The sequence below is a fragment of the Myodes glareolus genome, chromosome 7 (assembly GCF_982192425.1).
Source record: "Myodes glareolus chromosome 7, mMyoGla1.1, whole genome shotgun sequence".
Lineage (NCBI taxonomy): Eukaryota > Metazoa > Chordata > Mammalia > Rodentia > Cricetidae > Myodes > Myodes glareolus.
Window position 1 is genome coordinate 87993647 of NC_142032.1, and position 13883 is coordinate 88007529.

At 37.0% G+C, this 13883-nt stretch overlaps 1 protein-coding gene across 1 annotated transcript in view; it reads left to right on the top strand.

Annotated features, from left to right (window-relative positions):
- The window catches only part of Pik3c2a (phosphatidylinositol-4-phosphate 3-kinase catalytic subunit type 2 alpha), a 109870-nt gene that overhangs the window by 13783 nt on the left and 82204 nt on the right, over window positions 1-13883 (top strand). Inside the window, exon 2 of the mRNA XM_048460528.3 lies at window positions 6290-7421. Within this exon, the coding sequence (XP_048316485.3) occupies window positions 6345-7421 (1077 nt within the window). The 5' untranslated portion in view covers window positions 6290-6344. The remainder of the gene's footprint in view (window positions 1-6289; window positions 7422-13883) is intronic.

Sequence of the window (13883 nt, forward strand, 5' to 3'; positions counted from 1 at the left end):
GTATGTACTCCCAAAATTTTATATGGTTTATAGGTTTTGAACCAAGCTAGGGAGGCCTTCTGTATGCAGGGACTATACATAAACTCTATTCTTTTGTCTTTTCTTATATTTAAATATATATTTATTTTTTTGTTTTGTTTTTGTTTTTTGTTTTTCAAGACGGTTTCTCTGTATCCTTGGCCATCCTGGAAGTCACTCTGAAGACCAGACTAGCCTTGAACTCACAGAGATCTGCCTGCTTCTGCCTCCTAAGTGCTGGGATTTCAGTGTGCACCCCTACTGCCTAGCTTTAAAAAAAAAATTATGGCTGCGAGTTTTCATCTGTATGCCTCGTGCCCTCAAAGACCAGAAGAAAGCATTGGATCCCCTAGAACTAGCATTAGAGCTAGTTGTAAGTCACATGTGGGTTCTGGGAATTGAACCCAGGTCTTATGCAAGAGCTTTTAACTGCTAAATCATCTCTCCAGCCCCCACGTATAAAATGTGTTGATTGTGAATGCATTCTTTGTGTGGGGCTGTGTGTATTTGTGTATGCATATGCAAAGGCCAGAATGTGTCATGAGCTGCCTTCTTTTCTCACTTTCCCACCTTATTTTAAGGAATAGGATTTTTTACTGAGCCTGTATCGAGTACCTTGTTTATGCTAGGTTGGCTGGTTAGCAAGCTCCTGGTGTTTGCTTGTCTCCACCCCAATGTTCTGGTTATAGGCATATGCTACCATGCTCAGTTTTTGTTGTTGTTGTTTGGTTTTGGTTTTGTGAGGTAGGGTTTCTCTGTGTAGTCCTGGCTGCCCTGGAATTCACTTTGTAGATAAGGCTAGCCTCCAGCTCACAGAGATCAGCCTGCTTCTGCCTCCAAAGTGCTGGAGCTAAGGACATGTGCCACCATGCCCCACTCCGTGCTCAGTTTTTATGTGGATGCTAGGGATTTGAACTCAGGTACTCTTGCTGAGCAAGCACTCTTACCCACTGAGCCATATTTCCAGGCATAAATAATACATTGTTTATGGAATGTTAATTTTTACTTTAAAAATACAAAAGTTAGGAAGAGGGCTAGCAATATAGCTTGGTGATAGAGCAACTGCCTCACTTGTCTTTGGTTTGATTTCTTGTGCTACAAAAAATAGAATAAAATTTATGATAAGTTACAAAAGATAAGGTAGTTTTTATGTAAAGACCTAGATTATGGACTTAAATGAAAAGAAAATCTGTTCTCTTCTCAAATAATAAACAATTTAATTGCTTTTCTGACTTGAGGAAAGAGATGGCTGTTGGAAACTGTTTCATTATATTACATCCACTAGTGTGCAGAAGATATGATGCTTGTTTGCCTTTTTATTCCCTCGTTAAACCTTTCCTTCTAAACTGTGACCCTGGACTGTGTGCACATGTGACTAGTTTGTTGGGTACGGTGATGCAGTACTGTAATCACAGTAGCACTGACCTGTAATCTCAGCACCTGGGACAGAGAGGCAGGAGGATTAGAAATTCATCCTTAGCTACATAACATGTTCAAGTCCAGCCTCTACTACATGAAACTCTGTATCAAAGAACCTAAAATAAAGGTAAACTAGTTCATTTGTGATGAGTAAATATAAAATAAACATCAAATTTCAAAAATTCAGTACTTAAAATACTAAATACTAAATTTTATATTGATTATCTGTAATATGATAATTTAGATATGTTTGAATAAAATATACTGTTAAAGTGATTTCATCTATTTGTTATTATTAATAAAATTGTTGAAATATTAAGTTTTCATTTAAATTCTGTGCATTCTGTGTCTTCCATTTTATCTTTTTGTGTGTGTGTGTGACAAATTAGTGTTTAATATCAAAGTTCTTGGCTTCTCTTTTTAGATGAGTTCTCCCTTCCCATGAATCAGAGATAGAATATTCTCTTTTCGTCTTTTGATATTTCAGTCTTTAACAGAGATGTAACACTATTTTTAGTTCGCTGTTACCATATTCCTTCTAGTTTTCAAGATAATTGCCTCTCCCTACTTATTCTAAACCCAACCATGTGATTTTTTTTTTTCAGTAAAGGGCAAATTGTTAATAAATGAGCTCTTTTTGCTTGATTTCTGTTTTCCAATTTGAGTTTCTCTTTGATAAAAGGAAGAGTATGTCTGGTCATTAGAAAACTGATTGTAGAAGTGAGGAAAAATTCTTGCCCTCAGTGAAATTATAATGTGCCAGTCATTTGTTGGTAGTAAATTGTGTGTGTTATAACTAAATAGCAGTGTTGACTCCCTCATGATAGGACAGAAGCAGAATTTATCAGTGGAATAGCCCAAGATTGAGGAAGAAATTTGATATTTGTGATGGATAGGTTATGGTGATTTAAACCTATACTAATTCCAGGTAATTTAAAAGTGTGTCATGTAAATTAGTAGTGCTTGGATCCATTCCACACTTGCTACCTGCTATAAGTTTATTTTTATTTTACTTTTAAGATTTATTTTATGAGTATGAATGTTTTGTCTGTGTGTATGTATGCACACCTTGGAGATCAGAAGAGGGTGTTGGATCCCCTGGAACTGGAGATACAGATGGTTGTGAATCACTGTGTGAATTCTGGGAACCAAACCGAGGACTTCTGAAAGAGCAAGTGCTCTTAATTGCTGAGCCATTTTTCGAGCCCCTGCCTGCTCTAACTTTAGGCACATTATATAACTGCTTATGTTTCTTCATTTATGAACCAGAGATATTAGCAATAGGACTTTGTAAAAATTTCTAGTCGCTCGCTAGGAAGTTAGGCTGACTGACCAGTGAGCACCAGGGATCCGTCTACCTGCAACCACCTTCCCAATGCTGGGATCACAAGTCTGTGCAACCATACCTGGGTTTTCACATAGATGCTGGAGATCAAACTTAGGTCCTCATGAGGGGCAAACTCTTTACTGACTGAGCTGCCTTCCCAGGTTCATAATTTTATTTCTAATAATGGCATAATTGGTTCTATATTATTGTCATATTAGAATAGTGTCTAGATTTTTTAAAGTGATTTTATTGCTTGAGTATTTAAGACATATTTATGCTACTAGAGCAGAGGCCATGAATTACTCATACTCCAATTGAGAGGAGACCTGCTTAGTTTTATAATAACAAGCCAGTGAAATTTGTCTGTTTTTCACAGTCTGGCAGAATTTAACATTCCTATCCTTTCTGATCCTCAAGATGCTTTCTGACAGCGACTGCCTTCTTAATCAAATGGTAGAGACACTCAGGAATATCAGGGGACTTTGGATTTAAGAATTCTTAAAATTTTATTGCCAGTTACAAAAAAGACCTGTGACACATCATGAGCCTCTTGGGATCACACCAATTTTTGAGGGTTTCAGGCTTTTCTTGGCCAGTTTGTAAATCTGATCCTTGACACTGTCAGATAACACCATCAGCCAGGTTGGGGATCTAGGCAGTAGAGCAGAGCCTACTGGAACAGGCCCCTTCAAGGTGCATGCATGCAAACCATGACGGCACCTGATAGCAAAGAGATTGTGTCTGTTGTTGAACTACAACCATTGCTTCTTTATTTTCTTAGTTATCTTGTTACTTTAAGTTTTAAAAATTGTGTTTATATGTATGTGACAGAGTTAAGAAGACAACCTGTAAGAACTGGCTTTCTCTTCAGGAACTGACTATTTTTTTTCCTTTCAGTCTTATGGGTACTGATAACCTAACTCAGGTTGTCAGGTTTGGCTGTAGGTGCCTTTACCCACTGACCCTGTTTCTTACTGGGAACTCATAGCTGCTCCCCCATCCCCCCAAGCTCTCTGGAACATCATCCTCCTGTGTTTAGAGTCAACCACACTTGGCTAGGTATCTTGAATTGTTAAGATCAAAAAGCATTTAGATGAGTAACAAGACTGACCTGTATTATTTTTCCTGAAGTTTAAATTTAAATTGTAAATGAATGCACAGAATGATCAAGGAACTTTTAAATTAATTCCTTTGTTTTAGGGTATGCAAATGGTATCCAAAAGTTTGATTGACTAATATAATCACCCACTTTTAGAGAATTTTAAGTAGCTACAGCTTTTGTGATCAGCAAGGGGTTACCGTTAAAGTTAGTAATAAATAATTGCATTATGTCTTTAATCTGACTTTTAATTTTTTAACTTTAAAATTAAAGTGATTCTTATTGAAACATTTTCACTTACAAAAGATTATATATCTCCTTCCTTCCTTTTTAAATTAGGGGCTAGAGAGTTGGTGGCTCAGTAATTTTAAAGCACTTTTTCCTGCCAAGAACCTGGGTTCCATTCCCAGCACCTGCATGGCTCTAACAACCAACCATCTGTGACTCCAGTTCCAGAGGACCCAGTGTTTTTTCCCGAACTCCCCTGGGTACCAGATATGCATGTGGTACACAGATATACATGCAGGAAAAACACTCATTTGGATAAAAATGATGATGATGATAATAATAATAATAATAAAGTTAAAGAATTAAAAATTTTATTATATGTGTAAAGGTGTTTTTTATACATACATGTGTACGATTGTAGAACTTGATACATTCAGAGTGCCATAAAAGGGCGTTGGATCCTCTAGAACTAGAGTTACGCTTAGTTGTGAGTCATTGTGTTGGTGTTAGGAATTGAACCTGGGTCCTCTGGAAGAGCAGTCAACACTTTCAACCATTGAGCCATTACTCTAGTACTCCACCTCATCTTTTTTGACAGGGTCCCATGATTTTTGTTTTCAAAATCAATAAGAAAAGTAGATTTTTTTTCCTTAAATAATTTATCCTAATTAAAGTTTTTCCTCCCTCTATTCTTCTTGTTCCTCCCCACTCCCCTCTCACCTGGATCACTCCCTTTCTATCTCTTATTAGAAAAAAACATAAAATATGATAAGATAAAAACTGTCACATCAGAGTTGGACAAGACAAAGAAACAGAAGAAAAAGAGTACAAGAATCAGAGGACAGTCTCATGTTAACCCAGATGGGCCTTGAACTCATATGTAGCTGAGGATGATCTTGAATTCTTGATTCTTTTGCCTCTATCTGTAGTGTTTGTCTTAATCAGAAATGTATTTTTTTTCATTTACTGTTAAGGAGAAGGCTTAAAATAAACTAATTTTTTTACAGAATAAGTGTAGTATTGATTTAACTGCAAATAAATTGAATAAAAGTATAATCAAAACTGTAGACAGATTTTTCTTTGGACTGCCAGCTCACCAAAAACAGCACGGAGACATTAATTATGAAAGCTCAACCTTAGGCTTGTTTCTAACTTGCTCTTATAACTTAAATTGACCCATTTTTATTAATCTATATCCTCCCATGTGGCTCATGGCTTTTACTTCCTCCTGCATGTCATGTTTTCTCTGCCTTTGACTGGCCACTCCACCTTTCTTTTTCCCAGAACTCTCTCTGTCTAGAAGTCCTGCCTGTATGCCTCCTGTCTACCTTTTGGCCATTTAGCTTTTTATTAAACCAATCATAGTGACAGTGTAATCACATATCTCAAAACCCAAAACTATATGATGAATTGATTTATAATAAAATATTTGAGTAGAATATTACAGCTTTTTATAATTTTAAAACTTGTCCTACTCTTCTAAGCTATGATACTTTATACATTTTAAACATTTCTGGAGTATAAGAAGTTTCTATAAGTTTTTCATAGATTTTGATCAAGTAAGAGTTGTTTATTTTATTTTGACTGATAAAATTTGCTCTTGAGCAGTGTAATAGCAAGAAGATTATGACATTTTGACTTTTTAGCTACATAGTCATAAGCCCTGTCTTGGAAATATGTGAATGGTACTTAAGTCATTTCATGTCAGGAATAAAGCCAGAGTGTCAATGGGAAATGACAGGCATTATGACAGCTGATATGAAGCCTTGTTAACTTCACTTACTCTGCCAAGTATTTTGATAATTTAACAAGTGGGATAAAGTGTGTGTTTCAGTGTCTTCTGAACCCAACAGTGGATAAAATGTTAACATGCTTTTCCATTAGGATTTCATGAAACCTCTCATTGTGTTTTATTGGTGTGTATTTTTGTGAGTGGCTTCAAAACTTAATATAGGATAGGTTTTATTTAATTTATTTGTTTGTTTTTTGAAATGGCATGTTACTATGTATTCCTGGTTAACCTGGAATTCACTCTGTAGACCATGCTAGCCTTGAACTCAAAGAGATCTGCCTGCCTCTTCCTCTTAAGTGCTGGGATTAAATGTGTTTGTCACCACATTCAGCAGGGTTAGGTTTAAACAAAATTACTTTGTGTTTAGGAAATCTTAACAGAGTGTTATGTTTATTTTTATGTATAGGTCCTGGTATTTTGGAAGCTACAAGAAAAAAAGATTAAGAGGTTTGGTCTGTTTTATGGACATGGCTCAGATTTCCAACAGCAATGAATTTAAACAATGTTCATCTTCACATCCGGAACCAGTGAGAACCAAAGATGTGGACAAAGCAGAAGCATTACAGATGGAAGCAGAGGCCTTAGCAAAACTTCAGAAGGATAGACAAATGACTGACAGTCCTAGAAGCTTTGAGCTGTCTAGCAGCACTAGACAAAGACCACAAGGTTTTAACAAACAGGATTATGATCTCATGGTGTTTCCTGAGTCTGATTCCCAAAAAAAAGTGGTAGATATTGACGTAGAAAAGCTCACCCAAGCTGAACTTGAGAAGATATTGCTGGATGACAGTTTTGAGACTAAAAAAACCCCCGTGTTGCCAGTTACTCCTGTTCTGAGCCCTTCATTTTCAGCACAACTGTATCTTAGACCTACTGTTCAAAGAGAGCAGTGGCCCCCTGGATTATCCGGGCCTTCCACATATACTTTACCTTCTATTTATCCTTCAGCATACTGTAAGCAGGCCACATTCCAGAATGGCTTCAGTCCCAGGATGCCCACTTTTCCATCTACAGAACCTATATATTTAAGACTTCCAGGACAGTCTCCATATTTTTCATATCCTTTGACACCTTCCACATCATTTCATCCACAAGGAAATTTACCAGTCTATCGGCCAATAGTCAGTCCTGAGATGGCAAAACTGTTTGACAAAATAGCAAGTACATCAGAATTTTTAAAAAATGGGAAAGCAAGAACTGATTTGGAGATTGCAAATTCGAAAACTTCAGTCTGCGGTCTACAAGTATCTCCAAAGTCTGAAGACATCAGTAAATTTGACTGGTTAGACTTGGATCCTCTAAGTAAACCTAAAGTGGACAGTGTGGAGTTGTTAGAACATGATGGAGAGACAAAGAATCCAGTTTTGGTAGCAAAGGATCCTTGGGACGCTGTTCTTCTTGAAGAGAGATCTCCAGCAAGTTGTCACCTAGAAAGAAAGGTGAATGGAAAATACCTTTCTGGGGCAACTGTAACAAGAAGCCAGTCTTTAAACATTCGAACGGCTCAACTTCCAAAAGCCCAAGGCCAAGTATCTCAGGTATAGTCTCTGCTTGCTAGCTTCTTAAATTTGGTAGTAAAACGGAGTGCATCTTAGTGTGAATCACTTGCTTTAGGGGAAGGTAATCTTGCTTTTCTTTGCCTCCAAGGCTGCTGTTTTTTTTTGTTTGTTTGTTTTTTTAGTTTTGAGGCAAAAGATTAAATATGATTAAGTCAACTGAAAAATTGCATAATTTTTTTTGTAAGACTATAAATAAAAACCTAGGTAAGTCTATCTAGTCGCACTCACCTCTAATCCCAACCGCCAGGAGACAGAGGCAGGTGGATCACTGAGTTTGAGACTCCAGCCTGTTCATTCTACATAGCATTACCAGACTATCCAGGGCTACACAGAGAGACCTTGTCTCAAAACACAAACAAGCAAGCAAGATAAGCCTAGTTGAACATCTGTCATCACTGAGGTGAATTGAAGACTTGGTATTTCTGTCTTATCTTATAAGTGAACCTTTGTTTTTCTTCTCATTTTCAGGGCAAGCAAGGATTTTGTCTGTCACCCATTATACAAATTTGAACACTTTACTTTTGTTCTTAATCATGAAAGACACACAAAAAAGCATAACTTCAGAAAGTCAGGAAAAATGCCATTTAAAGGCTTTTCCTTAAATACCTGTATTGATAAAGGAGAAGAATGGAATGATAGTGTAAAGATTATTGATAGTTTATATGTTTTTTTTAATTCTTTGAATTTTTTTAAAATTGGGAACTTTTTTTAAAGATTTACTTTTATGTGTGGGTGTTTTGCCTGCTTGTATGTCTGTGCCCCACATGTTCAATGCATGTTGTAGAGGCCAGAAAAAGGCATCAGAATTACAGACAGTTGTAAGACACCATGTGGGTGCTGGGAACTGAACCTGTTCACCGGTTAAAAAAAAAAAAAAAAAAAAAAACCCGCCAGCGCTCTCCAGCTCCATTATTTGAGACAAGTCTCAAACTGACCTTGAATTTGGAATGGCTGTCCTACAAGAGCCTGCCAAAGTGCTGGTATTATAGGTATGAGACATTGTTAGTTAAGAGGTAACTAAAATAGTATGTCTTTACTCAGAAGAGAGTCAGGCACAGTTTAGAATTTTCCTTTACAAACATACCATTCCAAATATTATAATATCTGTAGATCTTGGAAATGTCTCAGAACTAAAAAAGAAAAGCACCCATGCATGATAGTTCATAGTACAAACACTTAGGAAGCAGAGACAGGTAAATCTCTGAGTTTGAGGCTAGCCTGGTCTTGAGTGATGATATAGTAATTTTGTGTATAGTTTGTTGCTTTGTTTTTGGTTATAGAGTCTCTCTCAATATGTAACACAAGCTAGCCTTGAACTCATGCTCTTCCTCCCTCAGCCTTCTACGGGCTGCTGTTTCAGACGGGTGCTGACATGCCCAACTATGCATGCTGTTTTCCGTAACATTTCACCATTTACATTCCTACCAGGGATATATGAAAGTTCAGGTTTCTCTACATTCTTTCTAACACTTACTATTTTCCAGTTTTTATATTGATGATGATTATTCTTTAATGGCTTTGCTTCTCTGGTACTGTGCATCAAACCCAGGGTCTTATGGAAGCTTAGCAAGCTTTCTTCCACTGAACTATACTCTAGCCCTCCATTTTATGCTTTTACTGGCATGACATAGTCTCATTCCATAGAACTCACTATGTATCTCATGCTGGCCTCAAACTGTTTGCAATCTTCCTGCTTTAGCTTCCCAAACATTAGGATTACAGGCTTAAGTCATCATGGCAGGCTGAGAAATATCTATTTTAAATCTGTCTACTTTTTAAAAAATGAATTATTCATAGCAACCTATTCATAAAGATTCAAAGTAGAAGCAGCCCAGATGTTGAACTGATGAATGGATTAACAAATGTTATGTAGCCATACAATGGAATACTTTTCCCTTAGAAAAAAAAGAATGAAATTTTGATACTTACGTACACCTTGAAAATATGCTGAGTGTGGAATTGAGGGTTTAGCTCAGTGGTAAAGTACTTGAACAAGGCTCTCTGGGTTTATTGACCACCAGCAGGAAAAACAAACAAACAAAAACCACACAAGTTGATTGAAAGAAACTAGATCTAAAAATTTCATACATAGCTTGGCCTGGTGCCAAATGTCTGTAATCTCAAAATTTAGGAGGCTGAGTCAGGAGGGTTGCCAAAAATTCTGAGGCCAGTTTGAATTACATAGTGAATGCTAGACCAACCAGAGCTTGACCTTGTTTCAGAATAAACAAAACTCCTCTGTGCATGTATTATATGAATGCTATTTATATGAAACATTCTTAAGAGGCAAATGAGTCTGGAGAAGTGACTCAGTGGTTAAGAACACTAGTTGCTCTTCCAGAGGACCTCAATTCCCAGCACCCATATGGAGACCCACAATGGCCTATAATTCCATTCCAGAGGACCTGGTGCCTTCTGACTTCTAGAGGTACCAGGCACGCACATGATGTACAATATATATGCATACAAAACACCCATATGCATTAAATGAATAAACAATTTTTGAAGGGGCAAATGTGTAGAAAAAGAAAGCAGATTAGTGTTTACATGGACTTAATTGCTATATGTGGGATAATACAGGCTCTTTAAAGTAATGAAACTGTTCTGAAATTGTTGGTCATTGCATCAAATTTTGAATGTCCTGCGGAATTATACAGTTTTAAATGATTTAAATTGTGACTTTTATGTTTTGTGAGTTTTACCTAATTTTTTTTTAAGTGAGGGGAGGGAAAGGAGGGAAGTTAGTCATCCCCAGACCTTCCACCTTGTACTGTAGGGCACTGATGAGTTCCTGCTTGTTCTAATAGGTTTAAACATGCTTTTTTGTAGGTTAAACATGATAGAAACTAATTCTGTGTATGATGCTACTAGTCAGGGCTCAAGATGTCAGATGTTTGTAGTTGGTTGTTTGAAAAGGGCAGCTGCCTAGAAAGTTGTAATGTCACTGTCAAAGAAAAAGTGAGCCTTTGATCTTAAAGGGGATTTAAATGGTTTATCATTTATGGTGAAAAAATTGAAATTCTTTCTTGACCTTTGGAAATATTACTACATTATCAGCTGTAGTACTCACTCTGCGTTTGTGAATTTACCCCTAGTTTAATTCCCATTATTCACCCTTTCTCCTCTTCCTCTCCCCCTTGTTAAAATACAATAATCAAGGCCTGGCATGGTGGCACTCTCCTTGAAGGTAGAGAAAGGAGAATCTTTGAGTTCAAGTTCAACCTGGTTGGTGATGTGAGTTTTAGGACAGCCATGGCTACAAAGTGAGCCATGTCTAAAAAATAAAATAAAATTTAGGCTGGACGGTTGGTGGCGCACACCTTTAATCTCAGCACTTGACAGCCAAAGGCAGGTGGATTTTTATGAGTTCGGAACCAGCCTGGTCTACACAACTAGTTCCAGGAGGTCCAGGGATACACAGAGAAACCCTGCCTCAACAACAACAACAACAAAAACAATAAAAAATAAAATTTAATAAATAAAATAAGATGTATATTCAAACTTTTTCATTAGGACTATCAACTCCCCAATAATGACCCAGAGACTTATTACTAGCTATGAAAGCTCAGTCAATAACTTAGACTTGTTTCTAACTAGCTCTTATAACTTAAATGAACCTTTTCTATTTATGTGCTGCCATGTAGCTCATGGCTTATTGCCTCATCTCCTGCATGTCATGCTTCCTCCATATCTTCTCATGAATTCATCCTTCTTCCTGGCATCTGTGGCAGGAAAGCCTGCCTAGCTATTGGCCATTCAACTTTTTATTAAACCAATCATTGACACATCTTCACAGTGTATACAAAGATTATTTCACACCAGGTGGTGGTGGTGCACACCTTTAATCCCAACACTCGGGAGGCAGAGGCAGGCAGATCTCTGTGAGTTCGAGGCCAGTCTGGTCTGCAAGAACTAGTTCCAGGACAGGCTCCAAATATGACAGTGAAACCCTGTCTCAAAAAAAAAATTATTTCACAACATTTGCCCCCTTTTTATCTAAATAAAAAAGGTTTAACTCTTAACACAGTAAAACTATACTATATACAATATGAACAATTATCAGTTAAAAATCACACCATTCACACAAAATGTCCAATCCATTTGTATTTGGCAAATTTCAGAGAAAATACCCCATTAACTAACTATCCTCAATGAGTCCAGAATTTTGTATCTAATTTACTTTTTATCATGACTAAGGAAAATTATATCTAGTCTTCAACTTCATCAGAGACCCAGGAAGCATATAATATTGCAAACAGGAAGTGCAGAGAAAACAATTTCCTAAACTATGACATGACAGAGAAATCTGATTACCCCAGGGTTTCTCTGTAACACTGTGACATTCATCCTTGGCCTACATGCCAAGAATATCTGACAGACTTTTCTGTGAAGCAGGAATTTTTGAAGAACTGTTCTACCCTGTCTTGGCAAAGTTTGGCACTCACTTTCTTTTGTGTCCTGCTTTTCCAATTTGGACAGCATACTGTCAGCATTTAAAGCAAGGGCAGTTTCTTTTCCAGTGACTAATTGCCACAAAGAAATTTAACTCCATATGGAGGTTCTTTGATGCCCATAATCTTTTTTGAAGTAAATTGATGCTGTCAGGAGCAGACATGTCTCATTGTTATAAAAAGCCTTATGTTATTAAGACATTTTAAATGTCATAATGAGATCTGGTGCCCTCTTCTGGGGTGCAGGTACACATGCAGGCAGAATACTGTATATATAATAAATAAATAAATCTTAAAAAAATAATAATAAACTGTATTTCTTTATTATTCTAAATAGTTTTCAAGGACTAAAACTTTACATTTTAAAATGAGCTGCATAGGTACAATAACTTAAGAATAGAAATATATAATATAGTATAACAAAAATATTAAATTTTTATCAGTATACAGAAATCCATGCCAATGTAAAATATTTGAGACTAGTAGTTGTTCAAAAGTAGACTCAACAATCCACCCTTTTATGCTATCATTTCTATATTATATCCCCCATTTTTCTCTTCAGGAGATCCCCAAGTCTAATCATTTTTGTTCAGGTTTTGTTTTTTTCTGACTGTTACCAATAACAGTTTGTAAACCCCCTAAACAATGGCAAATATCCGCAGCACACTGAATGACCAAACATCACCCACTCCTTCTCTTAGGAATGTGGGCATTGTGTTCTCTAGACTGCTTTCTGTTGTCTGGGTGCACTGGCAATCCCTTAAGGGACCCTGAACAAATTAAGATAATGGTCAAGTCTAGGAGCATTAGCTGTTGTCCAGTCTCAGTGTGACGAGATAATGAAAGGCTTATCTAAAGTTTTGACTAGAGAAGTCTGTGAGGCTAGATCATCTCAGCCAGCAATCTTTAAGCTGTTCTGGATACAGAACTTGAAGGAAACTGCAATAGAGGCATTCTGAGAGACTGAATTTCTGGGCTACCTGTTTTCATTGGTGTCTAGTCCTCTTGCTCTGAAAACACAAACTTTCAAAAGTAACATACATATGTGCATTAACACAAGTATGAACTGTGTGTTGTACACAAGCTAGCCAAAGATGATTTTTTGTTTTATGTTTGAGCAGGTAAAATATATATCACCTGTCTTGTAGGTTTTCTAGGTTTATTTCTTTATGTGTACAGCCAGGATTTTCAGGGGATCTCACCCCATCAAATCTGATCTCTGTCAACCTTGAACGAATCCATAGCCTGTTGTTTTCTGTGGAAACAAAAGCATAACCTCTTCTTCAGTATAACATATTTCTTGGCTTCCACTTTGGAAAGTTAAGATATTTGTAAAATATATAGGTTAGTTTAATTTTACAGTTCCTATAATCCAATGTCTTAGCAGCTGTTGCTCACTCATCAACAATGGAAACATTTAAAGTCAATACAACACCATACAGGATCCAGACTCTGTGTATTTCCCACCTCTACAGCATATCCTTTTTAATATTATTTTATTTTCTCTCTAAAGACTTTATCTTATTATTTATAAATTTTTTTTCTATGACTGTCTATACCCATTTTTTACTGTGTCTGTTTAATGGTTTTCTCGGTCTGGACTGCTTTACTGTGTACCTGCAGCCTTCTCTCTGCATGAACCTAATAAACTGCTAAGTGGCAGCTAGGATCTCCAAAGTAGCTACACTTTGCTCTTGGCACACTGGCGGCTGGCTCCACCCCACCCTTAGTTCCCTGATAGCCTAACCTCATGGTGGAGGTGCCACCAGGAGCCTTGTTTACCATCATCCCAGCTTTGGGATGTTTCTGGGTCTACGCTGATGTAGACATTTCTACTGCTGAGTAGCACACTGCCCACTGCTTATAAACCCTATTCAAGTACTCGGTAGCAAGGCCTCTAAGAAGATCCTCACCTATATATGCCTCCCCAAGAGACTACAGTCACCAGGAAGAACCGTTTAACTCCATGTTCCAAACTTTTTTTTAAAAG